This window comes from Molothrus aeneus, unplaced genomic scaffold, assembly GCF_037042795.1.
Source record: "Molothrus aeneus isolate 106 unplaced genomic scaffold, BPBGC_Maene_1.0 scaffold_434, whole genome shotgun sequence".
Lineage (NCBI taxonomy): Eukaryota > Metazoa > Chordata > Aves > Passeriformes > Icteridae > Molothrus > Molothrus aeneus.
This window is the reverse complement of record NW_027099105.1, coordinates 2,005-22,165: the sequence shown is the minus strand read 5'-3', so window position 1 is coordinate 22,165 and position 20,161 is coordinate 2,005. Positions and strand designations below refer to the sequence as shown.

Below are 20,161 nucleotides of genomic sequence, written 5' to 3'. Positions count from 1 at the left end.
TCCTGCCCTCCCGCACCTGCGCTGAGGCCGCGGTTCCCGTACCTGGCCGCCCCTCTCACCTGAGTGCGCTCTCGGCCCCACGGTTTGGTTGGGAAGTCGCTGCTCCCGCACACCTGAACAGGTACCCGAGCTCCGGCCACCTGTAGGGGCACCTGCGGCCCCTCATGGCCGCGGCGCCACAGCGAGACCGCCGTGAGGAATTCACGCCCTCATTGCCCATTTATGGGCAAGCCACGCCCCTTAAAGTGAATGGAAATCCCTAAGCCACGCCCCAATAACCATTTATGGTCAAACCACGCCCCAAAACTAAACTGAAATCCCTAAACCACGCCCCCAATAACCATTTATGGTTCAAACCGCGCCCCCTATTTGGGAAAAAACCCCAAACCACGCCCTAAATATCCATTTATGGTCAAGCCACACCTCTTGAACTTAATAGAAAATCCCAAGCCACGCCCCTTAAACTAAACAACGCCCCCCGAAATTTATGGACAAGCCACGCCCATTATGCAAATTAACAATTCAAATCAACACTTCTGAAACTTAAAGGTGTGCAAGCCACGCCCCGCAGTCCATTTATGGCAAATGCATGCCCTTTATGCTAATTAAGCCAAACAATTTAAACCCAGTTTGTGATCAAGCCACGCCCCACACTCCATTTATGGTCATACCACGCCCATTATGCAGATTAACGCACCGTGCTCCCTTAAAGGGCCCCCGTCCTAATTCAAGTGCCCTGCCCATCATGGCATCAGCGCTTAATGACCTCGTTAATGAGCTCTCTCTAATCAACCCCCGGCCGGAAGTGCCTCATTAGCGCATTAATGACCTCACAGAGCACAGCCACGCCCCCCTCCCATCTCCCATCCAATCAGAAGAGGCCCCCAAATCCTTCCCCCAAAATCCCTTTATTGAGATGGGGGAGGGGAGGGTTAAAAGCAGTGGGGGGGAGGGGGGTGGAGCCAGCGAAGGGGGAGGGGCTTGGAGGGATGGGGCGGGGCTAATACAAAAAGGGGGGAGGGGAGGGGAGGGGCTCAGTAGGGCCGCTCGCGTCGGTCCTGCCGGTGGTCGCCCCTGCGGACAGACAGACAGACGGACAATGAGCCAACTCCACCGTCATTAATTAGCGGTTGGCGTTAATAAACCGAAATCCCCATTTCTGCCCCCCAAAAATCCCCATTTTTTCTTCCCCAAAATCCCCTTTGTTTCCCCCCAAAAATCCCCATTTTTCCCCCCAAAATCCCATTTTTTCCACTTTTCCCCCCAGTTTTTCCTTCCCAAAATCCCATTTTCCCCCCAAAAATCCCATTTTTCCCCCATTTTTTCCCCCCAAAATCCCGTTTTTTTCTCCCATTTTTCCCCCCCAAAATCCCCATTTTTTTCCCCCATTTCCCCCCCAAAATCCCCAATTTCCGCCCCCAAAATTTAATTTCCCCCCCCTAAAAAATCCCCATTTTCCCACCAAATTCCCTTTTTCCCCCAAAAATCCCCTTTGTTTTCCCCCCAAAATCCCCAATTCCCCCCCCCAAAATCCCCATTTCCCCCCCCCAAAAATCCCCATTTTTCCCCTCCCAAAATCCCCATTTTTCCCCTCCCAAAATCCCATTTTTTCCCTCCCCAAATCCTATTTTTCCCCCAAAAATCCCCATTTTCTCCATTTTTCCCTCCCCAAATCCCATTTTTCCCCCGAAATCATCGTTTTCCCCCCAAAATTCCCATTTTTCCCCCCAAATTTTTTTTTTTCCCCCCAAAATCCCATTTTTTTCCCCCATTTCTCCCCCCAACCCTCCCCTGCTCTGTTTTTTTTTCCCAAATCCCCCGTTTTTTCCCCCAATCTCTCTTTACCTGCTGTCCATCTTGCCCGGCCCGAAGCCGCCCCGGTCGCCTCCTCGGCCGCCCCTGAAGCCGCCGCGGTCGCCGCGGCCCCGGAACCCGCCCCGGTCAAAGCCCCCGCGGCCGCCGCGCCGCTCCTCGAACCCCCCACCTGTACAGGTGAGATACAGGTGAGATACAGGTGACACAGGTGTGATACAGGTGATACAGGTGTGTAAAGGTGTGTACAGGTGTGATACAGGTGATACAGGTGTGTAAAGGTGTGATACAGGTGTGTAAAGGTGATACAGGTGTGTAAAGGTGTGTAAAGGTGATACAGGTGTGTAAAGGTGATACAGGTGTGTACAGGTGTGATACAGGTGATACAGATGTGTAAAGGTGTGATACAGGTGTGTGAAGATGTGATACAGGTGTGTAAAGGTGTGTAAAGGTGATACAGGTGTGTAAAGGTGTGATACAGGTGTGTACAGGTGTGCAAAGGTGAGATACACGTGTGTAAAGGTGATACAGGTGTGTACAGGTGTGCAAAGGTGAGATACACGTGTGTAAAGGTGATACAGGTGTGTAAAGGTGTGATACAGGTGTGTACAGGTGTGCAAAGGTGAGATACACGTGTGTAAAGGTGATACAGGTGTGTACAGGTGTGCAAAGGTGAGATACAGGTGTGTACAGGTGTGTAAACGTGTGTAAAGAGGAGCCCAGGTGTGCCCACCCAACCCGCCCCAATGACCCTGGAACCCCCCACCTGTACAGGTGAGATACAGGTGGGTACAGGTGTGTACAGGTGAGATACAGGTGTGTACAGGTGTGTAACAGTGATACAGGTGAGATACAGGTGTGTACAGGTGTGATACAGGTGAGATACAGGTGTGTACAGGTGTGATTGGGCCCACCCAACCCCGCCCCGGTCAAAGCCCCCGCGGCCGCCGCGCCGCTCCTCGAACCCCCCACCTGTACAGGTGAGATACAGGTGAGATACAGGTGACACAGGTGTGATACAGGTGATACAGGTGTGTAAAGGTGTGTACAGGTGTGATACAGGTGATACAGGTGTGTAAAGGTGTGATACAGGTGTGTAAAGGTGATACAGGTGTGTAAAGGTGTGTAAAGGTGATACAGGTGTGTAAAGGTGATACAGGTGTGTACAGGTGTGATACAGGTGATACAGATGTGTAAAGGTGTGATACAGGTGTGTGAAGATGTGATACAGGTGTGTAAAGGTGTGTAAAGGTGATACAGGTGTGTAAAGGTGTGATACAGGTGTGTACAGGTGTGCAAAGGTGAGATACACGTGTGTAAAGGTGATACAGGTGTGTACAGGTGTGCAAAGGTGAGATACACGTGTGTAAAGGTGATACAGGTGTGTAAAGGTGTGATACAGGTGTGTACAGGTGTGCAAAGGTGAGATACACGTGTGTAAAGGTGATACAGGTGTGTACAGGTGTGCAAAGGTGAGATACAGGTGTGTACAGGTGTGTAAACGTGTGTAAAGAGGATCCCAGGTGTGCCCACCCAACCCGCCCCAATGACCCTGGAACCCCCCACCTGTACAGGTGAGATACAGGTGGGTACAGGTGTGTACAGGTGTGATACAGGTGTGTGCAGGTGTGTAACAGTGATACAGGTGAGATACAGGTGTGCAAAGGTGAGATACAGGTGAGATACAGGTGTGACACAAGTAACACATGTGACACAGGTGTGTCCCATCCTTACCCATGTGGTTTAGGTGTATTATGGGTGTATTTCAGGTGTTATTTCGGGTGTATTTCAGGTGTATTTCAGGTGTTACTTTGGGTGTGTTTAGGTGCATTTCGGGTGTATTTTGTGTGTGTTTCAGGTGTGTGTCAGGTGCATTTCGTGTGTGTTTCAGGTGTGTGTCAGGTGTATTTTAGGTGCATTTCCTGTGTATTTCAGGTGTATTTTGGGTGTGTTTCCGGTGTATTTCGGGTGTATTTAAGGTACATTTCAGGTGTTATTTTGGGTGTGTTTAGGTGCATTTCGTGTGCATTTCAGGTGTATTTCGGGTGTATCCCGGCTGTACCCCATCCTTACCCATGTGGTTTCCTCCTCCTCCTCCTCCTCCTCCTCCTCCTCCTCCTCCTCCTCCTCGGCCGCCGCCCCCCGGGTATTTCCCGGCCCCGCCCCCGCCCAGGTGAGGCCCCCCGGGCCCCCCCTCGGGTTTGGGGGCCTTGCATTGGTTGCACTCGTTCCGCCACGAGAAGTTCATGTTCTCACACGCCCTGCGACAACGCAACGGTGCTGACGTCAGCGGTGACGTCATCGCGCCGCCGGTGACGTCATAGAGAGGGGACGCAAGGGCGATCCCATCCCGGGTCATCCCAGTCCCTTCCCAGTTTGTCCCAGTTCGTCCCACTTTCCCCAATCCCATCCCAGTCCCTCCCATTCCCAATTCCATTCCCAGATTGTCCCAGTCCATCCCAGCTTATCCCAGTTTGTCCCAATCCCCTCCCAGTTCATCCCAGCTCCCCCAATCCCTTCCCAGTCCCTTCCCAGTTTGTCCCAGTCCATCCCAGTCCATCCCAGTCCAATCCCAGTCCATCCCAGTCTATCCCAGTCCATCCCAGTTCCCATTCCCAGTCCATCCCAGTTTATCCCAGTCCATCCCAGTTCCCATTCCCAGTCCATCCCAGTTTATCCCAGTCTATCCCAGTATCCCCAGTCTCTCTCACTCACGGGTTTTGGGCATTTCCAGTCCCATTCCCATTCCCAGTTCCCATTCCCAGTCTATCCCAGTCTATCCCATTCCCACTCCCAGTATCCGTTCCCATTCCCAGTTTATCCCATACCCAGTTTATCCCAGTCTATCCCAGTATATCCCAGTTCCTGTCACTCACGGGTTCGGGCATTTCCAGTCTCATTCCCATTCCCAGTCTATCCCAGTTTATCCCAGTTCCCATTCCCAGTCCATCCCAGTATCCATTCCCAGTCTATCCCAGTCCATCCCAGTTCCCATTCCCATTCCCATTCCCATTCCCATTCCCAGTTCCCATTCCCATTCCCATTCCGTCCCAGGTTTTCCCAGTCACTCATGGGTTGGGGCATTTCCAGTTCCCATTCCCATTCCCATTCCCATTCCCGTTATTCCCATTCCCATTCCCATTCCCAGTCCATCCCAGTTTATCCCAGTTCCCATTCCCATTCCCAGTCCATCCCAGTATATCCCAGTCTATCCCAGTCCATTCCAGTTTATCCCAGTTCCCATTCCCATTCGCAGTCCATCCCAGGTTTTCCCAGTCACTCACGGGTTCGGGCATTCCCATTCCCATTCCCATTTCCCATTCCCATTCCCGTTCCCATTCCCAGTCCATCCCAGTTCCCATTCCCATTCCCATTCCCAGTCCATCCCAGTATATCCCAGTCTATCCCAGTATATCCCAGTCTATCCCAGTTCCCATTCCCATTCGCATTCCGTCCCAGGTTTTCCCAGTCACTCACGGGTTCGGGCATTCCCATTCCCATTCCCAGTTCCCATTCCCATTCCCAGTCCATCCCAGTTTATCCCAGTTCCCATTCCCAGTTCCCATTCCCATTCCCAGTCTATCCCATTCCCATTCCCATTCCCATTCCCATTCCCATTCCCATTCCCAGTTCCCAGTTCCCATTCCCAGTCCCAGGTTTTCCCAGTCACTCACGGGTTGGGGCATTTCCAGTCCCATTCCCAGTCCATCCCAGTTCCCATTCCCATTCCCATTATTCCCATTCCCAGTCCATCCCAGGTTTTCCCAGTTCCCATTCCCAATCCCAGTTCCCATTCCCAGTTCCCATTCCCATTATTCCCAATCCCAGTCCCATTCCGTCCCAGGTTTTCCCAGTCACTCACGGGTTGGGGCATTCCCATTCCCATTCCCATTCCCATTATTCCCATTATTCCCATTCCCATTCCATCCCAGGTTTTCCCGGTCACTCACGGGTTCGGGCATTTCCAGTCCCCCGCTCTCTGCTGGGCCCCTCCCCCTCCCGTGAAGCCTCCGCGGCCGCCAGAGCCCCCGGAGCCGAACCCGCCCCGGCCCATGGGGCCTGGAAAACGGGGTGAAAAACGGGGATTTTGGTAAAAACGGGAAAAATGGGGATCTATGAACCCGCCCTGGGACATGGGGCCTGGAAAACGGGGTGAAAAACGGGGATTTTGGTAAAAACGGGAAAAATGGGGATCTATGGGGATCTATGAACCCGCCCCGGCCCATGGGGCCTGGAAATATTGGGGTGAAAAACGGGGATTTTGGTAAAAACGGGAAAAATGGGGATCAATGGGGGTCTATGAACCCGCCCTGGGACATGGGGCCTGGAAATATTGGGGTGAAAAACGGGGATTTTGGTAAAAACGGGAAAAATGGGGTGAAAAATGGGGATTTTGGTTACAAATGGGGATTTTTGGGGTGAAAAACGGGGATTTTGGTAAAAACGGGAAAAATGGGGTGAAAAATGGGGATCTATGAACCCGCCCTGGGACATGGGGCCTGGAAATATTGGGGTGAAAAACGGGGATTTTGGTAAAAACGGGAAAAATGGGGATCAATGGGGATCTATGAACCCGCCCCGGCCCATGGGGCCTGGAAATATTGGGGTGAAAAACGGGGATTTTGGTAAAAACGGGAAAAATGGGAATGAATGAACCTGCCCCGGGACATGGGGCCTGGAAATATTGGGGTGAAAAACGGGGATTTTGGTAAAAACGGGAAAAATGGGGATTTTGGGGTGAAAAACGGGGATTTTGGTAAAAAAAATGGGGAAAAAATGGGGATTTTGGGGGGAAAAATGGGGATTTTGGTAAATAATGGGGATGAATGAACCGGCCCTGGGACATGGGGCCTGGAAAATGGGGTGAAAAATGGGGATTTTGGTAAAAAACGGGAAAAATGGGGATTTTGGGCGGAAAAACGGGGATTTTGGTTAAAAATGGGGAAAACAGGAATGAATCGGAATCAATGAACCCGCCCCAGCCCACGGGACCTGGAAAACGGGGTGAAAAACGGGGATTTTGGTTAAAAATGGGGATTTTTGGGGTGAAAAATGGGGATTTTGGTTACAAATGGGGATTTTTGGGGTGAAAAACGGGGAGTTTGGTAAAAACGGGAAAAATGGGGATTTTGGGGTGAAAAATGGGGATTTTGGGACGGAAAGGTGAATTTTGGGGTGAAATGCAGGGGGGATTTTGGGGTGAAATCATGGGGTTTAGGGACAGAATTGTGCATTTTGGGGTGAATTTGGGGGTTTTTGGGGTGAATTTGGGGGTTTTTGGGTCACAAAGGTTCATTTTGGGGTGAATTCGGGGTTTTTGGGACACAAAGGTTCATTTTGGGGTGAATTCGGGGGTTTTTGGGTTCATTTTGGGGTTTTTGGGGTGAATTCGGGGGTTTTTGGGTCACAAAGGTTCCTTTTGGGGTGAATTTGGGGGTTTTTGGGTTCATTTTGGGGGTTTTGGGTTCATTTTGGGGTTTTTGGGGTGAATTTTGGGGTTTTTGGGTCACAAAGGTTCATTTTGGGGTGAATTCCGGGGTTTTTGGGTTCATTTTGGGGTGAATTCGGGGGTTTTTGGTTCATTTTGGGGTGAATTCCGGGGTTTCTGGAGTGAATTTTGGGGTGAATTTTGGGGTTTTTGGGTTCATTTTGGGGTGAATTCAGGGGTTTCTGGGTTCATTTTGGGGTGAATTTTGGGGTTTTTGGGCTCATTTTGGGGTGAATTTTGGGGTTTTTGGGACACAAAGGTTCATTTTGGGGTGAAATCCGGGGTTTTTGGGTTCATTTTGGGGTTTTTGGGTTCATTTTGGGGTTTTTGGGGTGAATTCCGGGTGTTTTGGGACACAAAGGTTCATTTTGGGGTGAATTCCGGGTTTTTTGGGTTCATTTTGGGGTTTTTGGGGTGAATTCTGGGTGTTTTGGGTCACAAAGGTTCATTCTGGGGTGAATTCGGGGGTTTCTGGGTTCATTTTGGGGTGAGTTTGGGGGTTTTTGGGTTCATTTTGGGGTGAATTCGGGGGTTTCTGGAGTGAATTTTGGGGTGAATTTTGGGGTTTTTGGGTTCATTTTGGGGTGAATTCGGGGGTTTCTGGGTTCATTTTGGGGTGAATTCCGGGGTTTTTGGGTTCATTTTGGGGTGAATTTGGGGTTTTTGGGTTCATTTTGGGGTGAATTTGGGGGTTTTTGGGTTCATTTTGGGGTGAATTTGGGGGTTTTTGGGTTCATTTTGGGGTGAATTTGGGGTTTTTGGGTTCATTTTGGGGTGAATTTGGGGTTTTTGGGTCTCACCTCCCCGGCCCCGGCCGCGGCCGCCCCCGCCCCGGGTGAAATCCGCTCGGCGCGTGGCGAACGAGACCTTGATGGGGTTCCCGGAGAACTCCTTGCCTGGGGGGAAAAATGGGAATTAGTGGGGAAAAATATCGGGAATATTGGGGAGAAATATGGGAATTATTGGGGAGAAATACTGGGAATGTTGGGGAAAAATATGGGAATTATTGGGGAGAAAAATGGGGATTATTGGGGAGAAATGTGGGAATTATGGGGGAGAAAAATGGGGATTATGGGGGAAAAATATGGGAATTATTGGGGAGAAATATTGGGAATATTGGGGGAAAAAAAGGGAATTATTGGGGAGAAATATTGGGAATATTGGGGGGAAAAACGGGAATTTCAGGGATTTTGGGAATTTCAGGATCGGGGGTTTTCGGGGATTTTGGGAATTTCAGGGATTTCGGGATCAGGGATTTTGGGAATTTCGGGGTTTAAGTATTTAAGAAATTTCGGGATTGGGGATTTTGGGAACTTCGGGATGAGGATTTCAGGGATTTCGGGATCGGGGGTTCTAGGAATTTCGGGAATTTCAGGAATTTCGGGATCAGCGGTTTTGGGAATTCCAGGATCAGCGGTTTTGGGAATTTCAGACATTTCAGGATCAGGAAATTCAGTCATTTTGAGACCAGGGATTTCAGGAATTCTGGGAATTCCGGGACCAGGTACTTCAGGAATTTCAGGATCCGGAATTTTGGGAATTTCAGGAATTTTGGGTTCAGGAATTTCAGGATCAGGAATGTCTAGAATTTCTGGACCTGGAATTTCAAGAATTTCAGGGTCAGGGATTTCAGGACCAGGAAATTCAGGAATTTCGGGATCAGAGATTTCAGGAATTTAGGGAACTTTGGGATCAGGGATTTCAGGAATTTCAGGAATTTTGGAGTGAGGCATTTCAGGAATTTCGGGATCCGCAATTTCAAGAATTTCAGGATCGGGTATTTCAGGAATTTCGGGATCAGGAAATTCAGTAATTTTGAGATCAGGGATTTCAGGCATTTCAGGCATTTCGGGATCTGGAATTCTGGGAATTCTGAGAATTTCAGGATCGGGGATTTTGGGAATTTGGGCAATTTTGGGATCAAGGATTTCAAGAATTTCAGGAGCGGGTATTTCTGTAATTTCGAGATCTGGAATTTCAGTGATTTCGGTAATCTCGGGATCCGAAATCACGGGAATTTTGGGATTGGGGCTTTCAGTAATTTTGTGAATTTTGGGATCAAGGATTTTGGGAATTTCGGGATCAGGGATTTCAGGAATTTGGGGAATTTCAGGATTTTGGGATCAGGGATTTCAGGAAATTCAGATATTTCGGTATCGGGTATTTCAGTAATTTCGGGATCCGGAATTTCGGGAATTTCAGTAATTTCGGGATCCGAAATTACGGGAATTTTGGGATCAGAGATTTCTGGGATTTGGGGAATTTCGGGATCAAGGATTTCAAGAATTTCAGGAATTTCGGGATTGGGTATTTCCTGTAATTTCAGTAATTTCGGGATCTGGAATTTTGGGAATTTCGGTAATTTCAGGATCAGGGAATTTCAGGAATTTGGGGAATTTTGGGATCGGGGATTTCAGGAATTTCGGAAATTTTAGGAACAGGGATTTCAGGGATTTCTGGATCAGGGATTTCAGGAATTTTGTGCATTTTGTGAATTTCAGGATCAGGAATTTCACAAATTTCAGGAATTTTGGGATCAGGGATTTCAGGAATTTCGGAAATTTTGGGAAGAGGGATTTCAGTAATTTTGTGAATTTTGCGATCGGGGATTTCAGGGATTTGTGCATCAGGGATTTCAGGAATTTTGGGAATTTCAGGATTTTGGGATCAGGGATTTCGGGATTTTCGGGATCAGGGATTTCAGGAATTGCAGGGATTTCTGAATCAGGGATTTCAGTAATTTTGTGAATTTCGGGATCAGAGATTTCAGTTATTTCAGGATCAGGGATTTCAGGAATTTTTGGAATTTCAGGATTTTGGGATCAGGGATTTTGGGGTTTTCGGGATCGGGGATTTGGGGAATTTTGGGAATTTGGGGAATTTTGGGATCAGGGATTTCAGGGATTTCAGGAATTTTGTGATTTTCGGGATCAGAGATTTCGGTCATTTCTGGCTCAGGGATTTCGGGAATTTCGGGCTCAGGGATTTCAGGGATTTGGGGAATTTTGGGGATTTTGGGATTTTGGGATCAGGGATTTCAGGAATTTGGGAATTTCAGGAATTTTGGGAATTTCCATGGAGCCTGACCGTCGAACCAGTCGATGGCGGCCTTGGCCGAGGGGGGGTCGTCGAAGGACACGGTGGCCTCGCCCTTGAGCTTCCCGGTCTCACGGTCGGTGTAGAGATTGATCATGGGCTGGCCGGTCTTCTTGTTGGTCTGGGGATAGAGTGACCACTGAGTGACCAGAGAGTGACCACTGAGTGACCAGTGAGTGACCACTGACCACAGAGTAACCACAGAGTGACCATAGTGACCAATGAGTGATCAATGACCAATGAGTGAGCACACATTGATCATGGGCTGGCCGGGCTTCTTGTTGGTCTGGGGATAGAGTGACCAATGAGTGACCACTGAGTGACCACTGACCACTGAGTGACCAGTGAGTGACCACTGAGTGACCAGTGAGTGACCAGTGAGTGACCACTGAGTGACCAGTGAGTGACCACTGAGTGACCAGTGAGTGACCAGTGACCACTGAGTGACCAGTGAGTGACCATTGACAACAGAGTAACCACAGAGTGACCACTGAGCACACAGTGAGCACCCATTGATCATGGGCTGGCCGGGCTTCTTGTTGGTCTGGGGATAGAGTGACCAGTGAGTGACCACTGAGTGACCACTGAGTGACCACTGAGTGACCACTGAGTGACCATGAGTGACCACTGAGTGACCAGTGAGCGTCCACTGAGTGACCAATGAGTGACCACTGAGTGACCAATGAGTGACCAATGAGTGACCATGAGTGACCACTGAGTGACCAGTGAGTGACCAGTGACCAGTGAGTGACCAATGAGTGACCAATGAGTGTCCCCAGGTGTCCCCACATCCCTCAGGTATATTTTGGGTGTATCTCGGGTGTTTTTCGGGTGTAATTTCGGGTGTTTTTTGGTGTATTTCAGGTGTAATTTCGGGTGTAATTTCGGGTGTATTCCGGGTGTAATTTTGGGTGTATTCCGGGTGTTTTTTGGGTGTATTCCGGGTGTAATTTTGGGTGTTTTTCGGGTGTATTCCGGGTGTATTTTGGGTATAATTTCAGGTGTTTTTCGGGTGTATTCCGGGTGTCATTCCGGGTGTAATTCCGGGTGTGTTTCGGGTGTATTCCGGGTGTAATTCCGGGTGTGTTTCGGGTGTATTCCGGGTGTATTTCGGGTGTATTCCGGGTGTAATTCCGGGTGTATTTCGGGTGTATTCCGGGTGTAATTCCGGGTGTATTTCGGGTGTATTCCGGGTGTAATTCCGGGTGTAATTTTGGGTGTATCCCAGGTGTATTTCAGGTGTATTCCGGGTGTATTTCGGGTGTAATTTTGGGTGTATTTCAGGTGTTTTTCAGGTGTATTCCGGGTGTATTCCGGGTGTCATTCCGGGTGTAATTCCGGGTGTATTCCGGGTGTTTTTCGGGTGTATTCCGGGTGTAATTCCGGGTGTATTCCGGGTGTATTTCGGGTGTAATTCCGGGTGTGTTTCGGGTGTATTCCAGGTGTAATTCCGGGTGTATTCCGGGTGTAATTCCGGGTGTGTTTCGGGTGTATTCCGGGTGTAATTCCGGGTGTGTTTCGGGTGTATTCCGGGTGTATTTCGGGTGTATTCCGGGTGTAATTCCGGGTGTATTTCGGGTGTATTCCGGGTGTAATTCCGGGTGTATTTCGGGTGTATTCCGGGTGTAATTCCGGGTGTAATTTTGGGTGTATCCCAGGTGTATTTCAGGTGTATTCCGGGTGTATTTCGGGTGTAATTTTGGGTGTATTTCAGGTGTTTTTCAGGTGTATTCCGGGTGTATTCCGGGTGTCATTCCGGGTGTAATTCCGGGTGTATTCCGGGTGTTTTTCGGGTGTATTCCGGGTGTAATTCCGGGTGTATTCCGGGTGTATTTCGGGTGTATTCCGGGTGTAATTCCGGGTGTATTCCAGGTGTATTTCAGGTGTATTCCGGGTGTAATTCCGGGTGTATTTCGGGTGTATTCCGGGTGTAATTCCGGGTGTAATTTTGGGTGTATCCCAGGTGTATTTCAGGTGTATTCCGGGTGTATTTCGGGTGTAATTTTGGGTGTATTTCAGGTGTTTTTCAGGTGTATTCCGGGTGTATTCCGGGTGTCATTCCGGGTGTAATTCCGGGTGTATTCCGGGTGTTTTTCGGGTGTATTCCGGGTGTAATTCCGGGTGTATTCCGGGTGTATTTCGGGTGTATTCCGGGTGTAATTCCGGGTGTATTCCAGGTGTATTTCAGGTGTATTCCGGGTGTAATTCCGGGTGTATTTCGGGTGTATTCCGGGTGTAATTCCGGGTGTAATTTTGGGTGTATCCCAGGTGTATTTCAGGTGTATTCCGGGTGTATTTCGGGTGTAATTTTGGGTGTATTTCAGGTGTGTTTCGGGTGTAATTCCGGGTGTATTCCGGGTGTATTTCAGGTGTATTCCGGGTGTATCCCGGGTGTATTCCGGGTGTATTCCGGGTGTAATTCCGGGTGTCCCCACCTTGATGATCCCGATCTGTTTGAAGTAATCGGCCACCGACTCGATGGTGACGTTCTCGCCCAGCCCCTGCACGAAGATGGTGTTGTTGTCCGAGTTGTCCTGCTCACCTGCAATTAATCAGCGCTAATTAGCACTAATTAGCGTTTATTTCAGAGACACAAAATGCTAATTAACCCTAATTAACCCCACCCCAAAAACTAACAACGACCCCCAAGCCCCTCCCCATGTGTTGTTGCCCGAGTTGTCCTGCTCACCTGCAATTCATTACCTAATTAGTGCTAATTAGCATTAATTAGCGTTAATTACTGAGTCAAAAATGCTAATTAACCCTAATTAACCCCACCCTAGGTCTCAGCAACAACCTCCAAGCCCCTCCCCATGTGTTGTTGTCCGAGTTGTCCTGCTCACCTGTAATTAATTACCTAATTAGAGCTAATTAGCATTAATTAGCATTCAATACTGAGAGAAAGAAGCCAATTAACCCTAATTAACCTAATTAACCCCACCCCAGGGCTCAGCAAGAGCCCCCAAGCCCCTCCCCTATCGCTGTTTCTGAGTTGTCCTGCTCACCTCTAACTAATTACCTAATTAGCGCTAATTAGCATTAATTAGCATTAATTACTGAGACAAGAAATGCTAATTAACCCTAATTAACCCCACCCAAGAAAACAAAAATGATCCCCAAGCCCCTCCCCCATTTGCAATTTACCTAACAATTAATTAATTACTGTTAATTAGCATTAATTAGTATTAATTACTAAGCAAAACCGCTAATTAACCCTCATTAACCCCACCCCAGGCCCCCAAGTCCTTCCCCATTTTGTTGTTGGATTGTCCTGCTTGCCTCCAATTAACCAATTAACGTTAATTAGCGTTAATTAATACAAGAAACGCTAATTAAAGCTGATTAACCCTGGCCCAGAACAGGAAAATGGCCCCAAAGCTCCGCCCCCACCCTGAGATCCTGCTCAGTTAATGCCAATTAACGCTAATTAACCAGTGCTAATTAGCGTAATTAGCATGAATCGCTGCTAATTAACCCTCGTTACCTCTGCCCTCAGGTTTACAAAGGCCCCAAGGGTCCCTTGTCCTCATTAATTAATCACCACTAATTAATCCCACTAATTCAATGAACTCCACCCCAATCCCTGATTGCCCCTTCATTACCGTTAATTAACTCTAAAGAAATCCCGTTAATTAACCCCAACTGCATTAATTACCCACCGCTTGATTCCCACTAATTAACCCTAATTATCCCATTAATCACTGCCAGCCTCATCTTCTACTCAGCCTATTAATTACCGCTAATTAACCCCCTTAGATCAATTAACACAAACCAAATCTTATCCTTTATTACCACTAATTAACCCCATTAATTACCCCCTTAATTACCCTCACCACCACCAATTAGACTCCAATTAATTCCTAATTACCCAAAACACCCCATTAATTATTCCCACCAGAATTGTTAATCACCACCGCTAATTAATCCCGTTAATTAACCCCAATCCCATCCCTTATTCTTCATTTCATTCCCACCAATTAACCTGCATTAATTACTCCTAATCACCACCAATTAACCCCCACAAATCCCATTAATTACATTAATTAACTTAAACACCACCCATTATTTCTCATTAATCACCTCTAATTACCCCATTAATTAGTCCCAGAATTTTTAATCACCAGCATTAATTAATCCCTTTAATTAACCCCAATCCCATCCCTTATTCTTCATTACATTCCTGCCAATTAACCTGCATTAATTACTCCTAATCACCACCAATTAACCCCCCACAAATCCCATTAATTACCACATTAATTAACTTGAACACCACCCATTATTTCTCATTAATCACCTCTAATTACCCCATTAATTATTCCCAGAATTTTTAATCACCACTGCTAATTAATCCCTTTAATTAATCCAAATCCCATTTCTTATTATTTCATTCCCACCAATTAACCTGCATTAATTACTCCTAATCACCACCAATTAACCCCCCATTAATTACCACATTAATTAATTTAATCACCACCCATTAATTCTCATAAATCACCTCTAATTACCCATTAATTATTCCCAGCAGAATTTTTAATCACCACCGCTAATTAATCCCTTTAATTAATCCCAGTCCCATTTCTTATTATTTCATTCCCACCAATTAACCTGCATTAATTACTCCTAATCACCACCAATTAACCCCCCATAAATCCCATTAATTACCACATTAATTACCTTGACCACCACCCATTATTTCTCATTAATTACCCCCAATTAATTAATTAATCCATTAATTACCTGGGTCATGTCTGGGCCCCTGGTCCCTGGGTCCTTTTGGGGCCACACATGAAAAAGAAACACAAATTATGCAAATTAGAGGGGCGGGGCTTGAGCGTGACCAACCCAAACCCCGCCCCCCTTTCCTTGGCCCCGCCCCTTCCTGCCCCTCCCGGGCGCCATTTTGGGGGCAAAATCCCCAAATTTGGCACCAGAATTTTCCTTTTTTTCACCTTTTCCCGCCTGAAATTGAAATTCTGGAACCTTCTCCCCCAAAAGGCTCCGATTTTTCCCGATTTTCTCCATTTTTTCCCCTCAGTTTTTCCCATTTCTTTCAATTTTTTCCTCATTTTTTTCTTCGTTTTCCTCTTGATTTTTCCCCCTCGTGTTTTTCCACCTTTTCATCATTTTTACTCCAGGTTTCCCTCATTATTTAGAATTTTTTTTTCTTATTTTTATTTACCTTTTTTTCCATTTTTCCTTCATTTTTTCGCTTTTTAAAAAAATTTCTCCCATATTTTTTTTTCCATATTTTTCCTTCATTTTTTCCATATTTTTCCTTCATTTTTCCCATATTTTTCCCTCATTTCCCTTCAATTTTTCTGAATTTTTTTTCCTGATTTTTTCCACCATTTTCCCTGATTTTTTTCCCCATTTCTTCCTGAATTTTCCCCTTATTTTTCTCCATTTTCCCCTCATTTTTCTTTAATTTTTTTTCCATTTTTCCTGGGGTTTTTTTTCCATTTTTCCCTCATTTTTTCCTTAATTTTTTTCCATTTTTTCTCCATTTTCCCCTCATTTTTTCCTTATTTTTTTCCATTTTTCTCTGTTTTTTTTCCATTTTCCCTTCATTTTTCCTTAATTTTTTTCCATTTTTTCTCCATTTTCCCCTCATTTTTCCTTAATTTTTTTCCCATTTTTCCTGTTTTTTTCCTCCATTTCCCCCTCATTTTTCTCCATTTTTTCCTTGGTTTTCTTTTTCCATTTTCCCTTCATTTTTTCCTTAATTGTTTCCATTTTTTCCTCTTTTTTGTCTCCATTTTTTCCTTAAATTTTTTTCCTTTTCCCCCCTTATTTTTCCCTAATTTTTTTTCCATTTTTTCCTCATTTTTTTCCACTTTTCCTGCTATTTTTCCCCATTTCCCCCTCATTTTTTTTCCCATTTTCCCCTCATTTTTTCCACTTTTTCACCACCAAAAAAATTCATTTTTTCCCATCGGTTTTGGGTCCACTGCAGCTCCGACCTCACCCCAATTTTGGGGCAATTTCCACCATTTTTGGGGCAATTTCCACCTTTTTTTACCACCAAAACCTAAAAATCCTCCAAGTCACCGGCGCTTCCACCAAAACCTCCTGAAATTTGGGGTTTTTCCCCCAAAACCACCAAAATTCACCATTTTTCTCACACATGCAGCGTTTTAACCAAAAAACCACTTTTTTTCCCCAAACCCCACCATTTCCACCTCATTTTTCCACCATTTTTACCTCACAAAATCTCCATTTTTGGACCATTTCCAACCCCCTAAAATTCCGGTTTTTTTCGAGGGATTTTCCCCCGCTCAGGAAAAATGGGGGAAAAATCCAAAATCCACCATTTTTTTTTAATCTTTTTCTGCCTTTTTTTTGTGTTTTTTTGGGGTCAAAACCTCGAATTTTGGGACTTACCACCGAATTTATTGAAAGCCACCACGCTCACCACCGCTGAGGAGATAAATTGGAAGATTGAAATCAGCGATTTTGGAACCCTGCCTGCAACAGCTGGGACGCGGAAAACTCCACCACATTTTGGGGCAAAAATCACCACTTTGGGGCTTTTTTTGCAATTTTGGTTTTTTGGGCTTTTTTGGGGCTTTTTCCGCTTTTTTGGGCAATTTTTCAGCTTTTTTTGGGCAATTTTTCGGCTTTTTTGGGGTTTTTTGTCTGCATTTTTTCGGCTTTTTTTTTTTGGCAATTTTTGGGCTTTTTTTCCGCTTTTTTGGGCAATTTTTGGGCTTTTTTTCTGCGTTTTTTCGGCTTTTGTTTGGGCAATTTTTTGGGCTTTTTTCCGCTTTTTTTCTGCGTTTTTTCGGGTTTTTTGGGGCAATTTTTCAGCTTTTTTTGGACAATTTTTGGGCTTTTTTTCCACTTTTTTTCTGCATTTTTTCGGCTTTTTTGGCAATTTTGGGCAATTTTTGGTTGTTTTTTCAGGCAATTTTTTGGGCAATTTTTTGGGCAATTTTTGGGGTTTTTTCCACTTTTTTTGGCTTTTTTTTGGGCAATTTTTGGTTGTTTTTTCATGCAATTTTTGGGCTTTTTCCCGCTTCTTTTCTGCGTTTTTTAGGGTTTTTTTGGGCAATTTTTAGGGTTTTTTCATGCAATTTTTGCACTTTTTTGGGCAATTTTTGGGGGTTTTTTCTGCTTTATTGGGCAATTTTTGGCTTTTTTTGCTCTTTTTTCGGCTTTTTTGGGCAATTTTTGGGCTTTTTTGGGCAATTTTTGGGGCTTTTTTTCTGCTTTTTTTTCAGCTTTTTTTGGGCAATTTTTTGGGGTTTTTTTTTCTGCTTTTTTTTGGGTCTTTTTTCTGGTTTTTTTCCTGCTTTTTGGGCAAATTTTGGGCTTTTTTTGGGCAATTTTTGGGTTTTTTTCCCACTTTTTTCCGGCAAATTTTGGGGTTTTTTCGTGCAATTTTGGGCTTTTTTTGGGTTTTTTTCTGCTTTTTTTGGCCTTTTTTGGCATTTTGGGGGTTTTTTTGTGCCATTTTTGGCCTTTTTTCTGCTTTTTATTCTGCATTTTTGGGCAATTTTTGAGTTTTTTTCTGCCTTTTTTTTTGGCATTTTTTCTGCTTTTTCCGCTTTTTTGGGCAATTTTGGGGTTTTTTTTTCTGATTTTTTCGACCTTTGTTTGGCTGTTTTTTCTACTTTTTGGGCAATTTTTCGGCTTTTTTTGGGCAATTTTGGGGTTTTTTTCATGCAATTTTTGGGGTTTTTTCTGCTTTGTTTCTGCATTTTTGGACAATTTTGGGGGGTTTTTTTCCTGCTTTTTTTCTGCTTTTTTTCTGGGCAATTTTGGGGTTTTTTTCTGCTTTTTTTGGGAAATTTTGGGGCTTTTTTGTGTTTTTTTCCATGCAGTTTTTGGGCTTTTTTTCTGCTTTTTTTTCGGCTTTTTTTACACAATTTTTTGGGTTTATTTTTTCTGCTTTTTATTGGCTTTTTTCAGCTTTTTTTGGGCAATTTTGGAGTTTTTTTCATGCAATTTTTGGGGTTTTTTTCCCACTTTTTTTTGGCCTTTTTTGGGGCTTTTTTTCCGCTTTTTTTCTGGGGTTTTTTTTGGCTTTTTTGGGCAAATTTTGGGCTTTTTTTTGGCAATTTTTGGGGGGTTTTTCCGCTTTTTTTTCTGCCTTTTCAGTTTTTGGGCAAATTTTGGGGTTTTTTTCATGCAATTTTTGTGCTTTTTTCTGTTTTTTTCGGCAATTTTTGGGGCAAATTTTGGGGTTTTTTAAATGCAATTTTTGGCCTTTTTTTCGGCTTTTTTTTTTGCAATTTTCGGCTTTTTTTTTGGGCAAATTTTGGGCTTTTTTTGGGCAATTTTTGGGTCAAATTTTGGGGGTTTTTTAATGCAATTTTTGGGCTTTTTTTCGGCTTTTTTTGGGCAATTTTCGGCTTTTCTTTGGGCAAATTTTGGGCATTTTTGGGCTTTTTTTGGGTCAAATTTTGGGGTTTTTTTCCTGCCAATTTTTGGGCTTTTTTTTGCTTTTTTTGGGCAAATTTTGGGGTTTTTTCCATGCAATTTTTTGACCTTTTTTCTGCCCTTTTTTAGCTTTTTTTTGGGCAAATTTTGGGGTTTTTTCCCCGCTTTTTTTTTGGCATTTTTTGGGGTATTTTTTGGCCTTTTCGGGCCTTTTCTTTTTGAATTTCCAGGAATTTTCGGGGCATTTTTGGCCTTTTATTTTGCAATTTTTTGGGGCATTTTTTTGGGGCATTTTTGGGGCCATTTTTACCCTTTTTTGGAAGCAAATTTTTGCCCTTTTTCCCCTTTTTTATTTGCAATTTTTGCCGGTTTTTTCCCTCGCCGCCGTCGTTTTTTTCCTCCTGGCCGCAGCGCACGCTCGGGATTGAGCCCAAAATCGGGGGAAAAACAAAAAAATCCCCAAAACTTCGGAGTTTTTCCCCTTTTCCCCCCTCCTGGATCTCCCCCTCCTCCTGAATTCCAGTTTTTATTTCTGTTTTTTTTTTTTTTGTTCTCATTTTTTTGCCCTTTTCTGCCTTTTTTGAACCCAAAACAGCGGCGGATTTTGAGTTTTCGCTGCTTTTTTTTCACACCTGCAGCACACAAAAGGCAGAGTTGGTAAAAACACGTTTGGAACAACAAAACCCCCCCAAAATCCCCCCAAATACTCACCTGGAAGGCCCCAAAAAGCTCCTTTGGCCACCCAAAAACCGGCGGCAAACCACCACAAATTCCCCTTTTTTCTCTCCACTTTCAACCAATTTTTTCCTCTTTTTATTTCCATTTTTCACCACTTTTTTCCCTTTATTTTTGCATTTTTTCCTTTTTTTTTGCAGTTTTCCAACCAATTTTCCCCCTTTTTTTTCCATTTTTTCACCACTTTTTTCCCTTTATTTTTGCATTTTTTCCTCTTTTTTTGCAGTTTTCCAACCAATTTTTTCCTCTTTTTATTTCCATTTTTCACCACTTTTTTCCTTTTTTTTTTGCATTTTTTCTGCAATTTTTCAACCATTTTTTTCCTTTTTTCCTTTTTTCCCTTTCTTTTTACATTTTTCCTTATTTTTCTGCTTTTTTTTAATTTTTAACCATTTTTACCTTTTAGTTTTTTAACATTTTTACCCTTTTTCCTCTTTTTATTTCCTTTTTTCACCACTTTTTTTCCCTTTATTTTGCATTTTTCCTCTTTTTTTTGCAATTTTTTTATAATTTTTAACCATTTTTACCTTGTATTTTTTACCATTTTTACCCTTTTTCTTGCACTTTTTTTACCAATTTTTTCCTCTCTTCTTTTCCATTTTTCACCATTTTTTCCCTTTATTTTTGCATTTTTTCCTTATTTTGCAA

At 44.6% G+C, this 20,161-nt stretch overlaps 1 protein-coding gene across 1 annotated transcript; it reads right to left on the bottom strand.

Annotated features, from left to right (window-relative positions):
* Nucleotides 1-887: 887 nt before the first annotated feature.
* LOC136570945 (RNA-binding protein FUS-like) lies at nucleotides 888-17,450 on the bottom strand (the record flags this gene model as incomplete). Its single annotated transcript, XM_066571367.1, has 9 exons — nucleotides 888-1,074; nucleotides 1,846-1,974; nucleotides 3,906-4,073; nucleotides 5,763-5,871; nucleotides 8,101-8,196; nucleotides 10,388-10,517; nucleotides 12,832-12,938; nucleotides 15,134-15,166; nucleotides 16,778-17,450. Coding segments are annotated over 9 exons (1,485 nt in total), but the record flags the coding sequence as incomplete, so codon positions are not given.
* Between the last annotated feature and the right edge of the window lie 2,711 nt (nucleotides 17,451-20,161).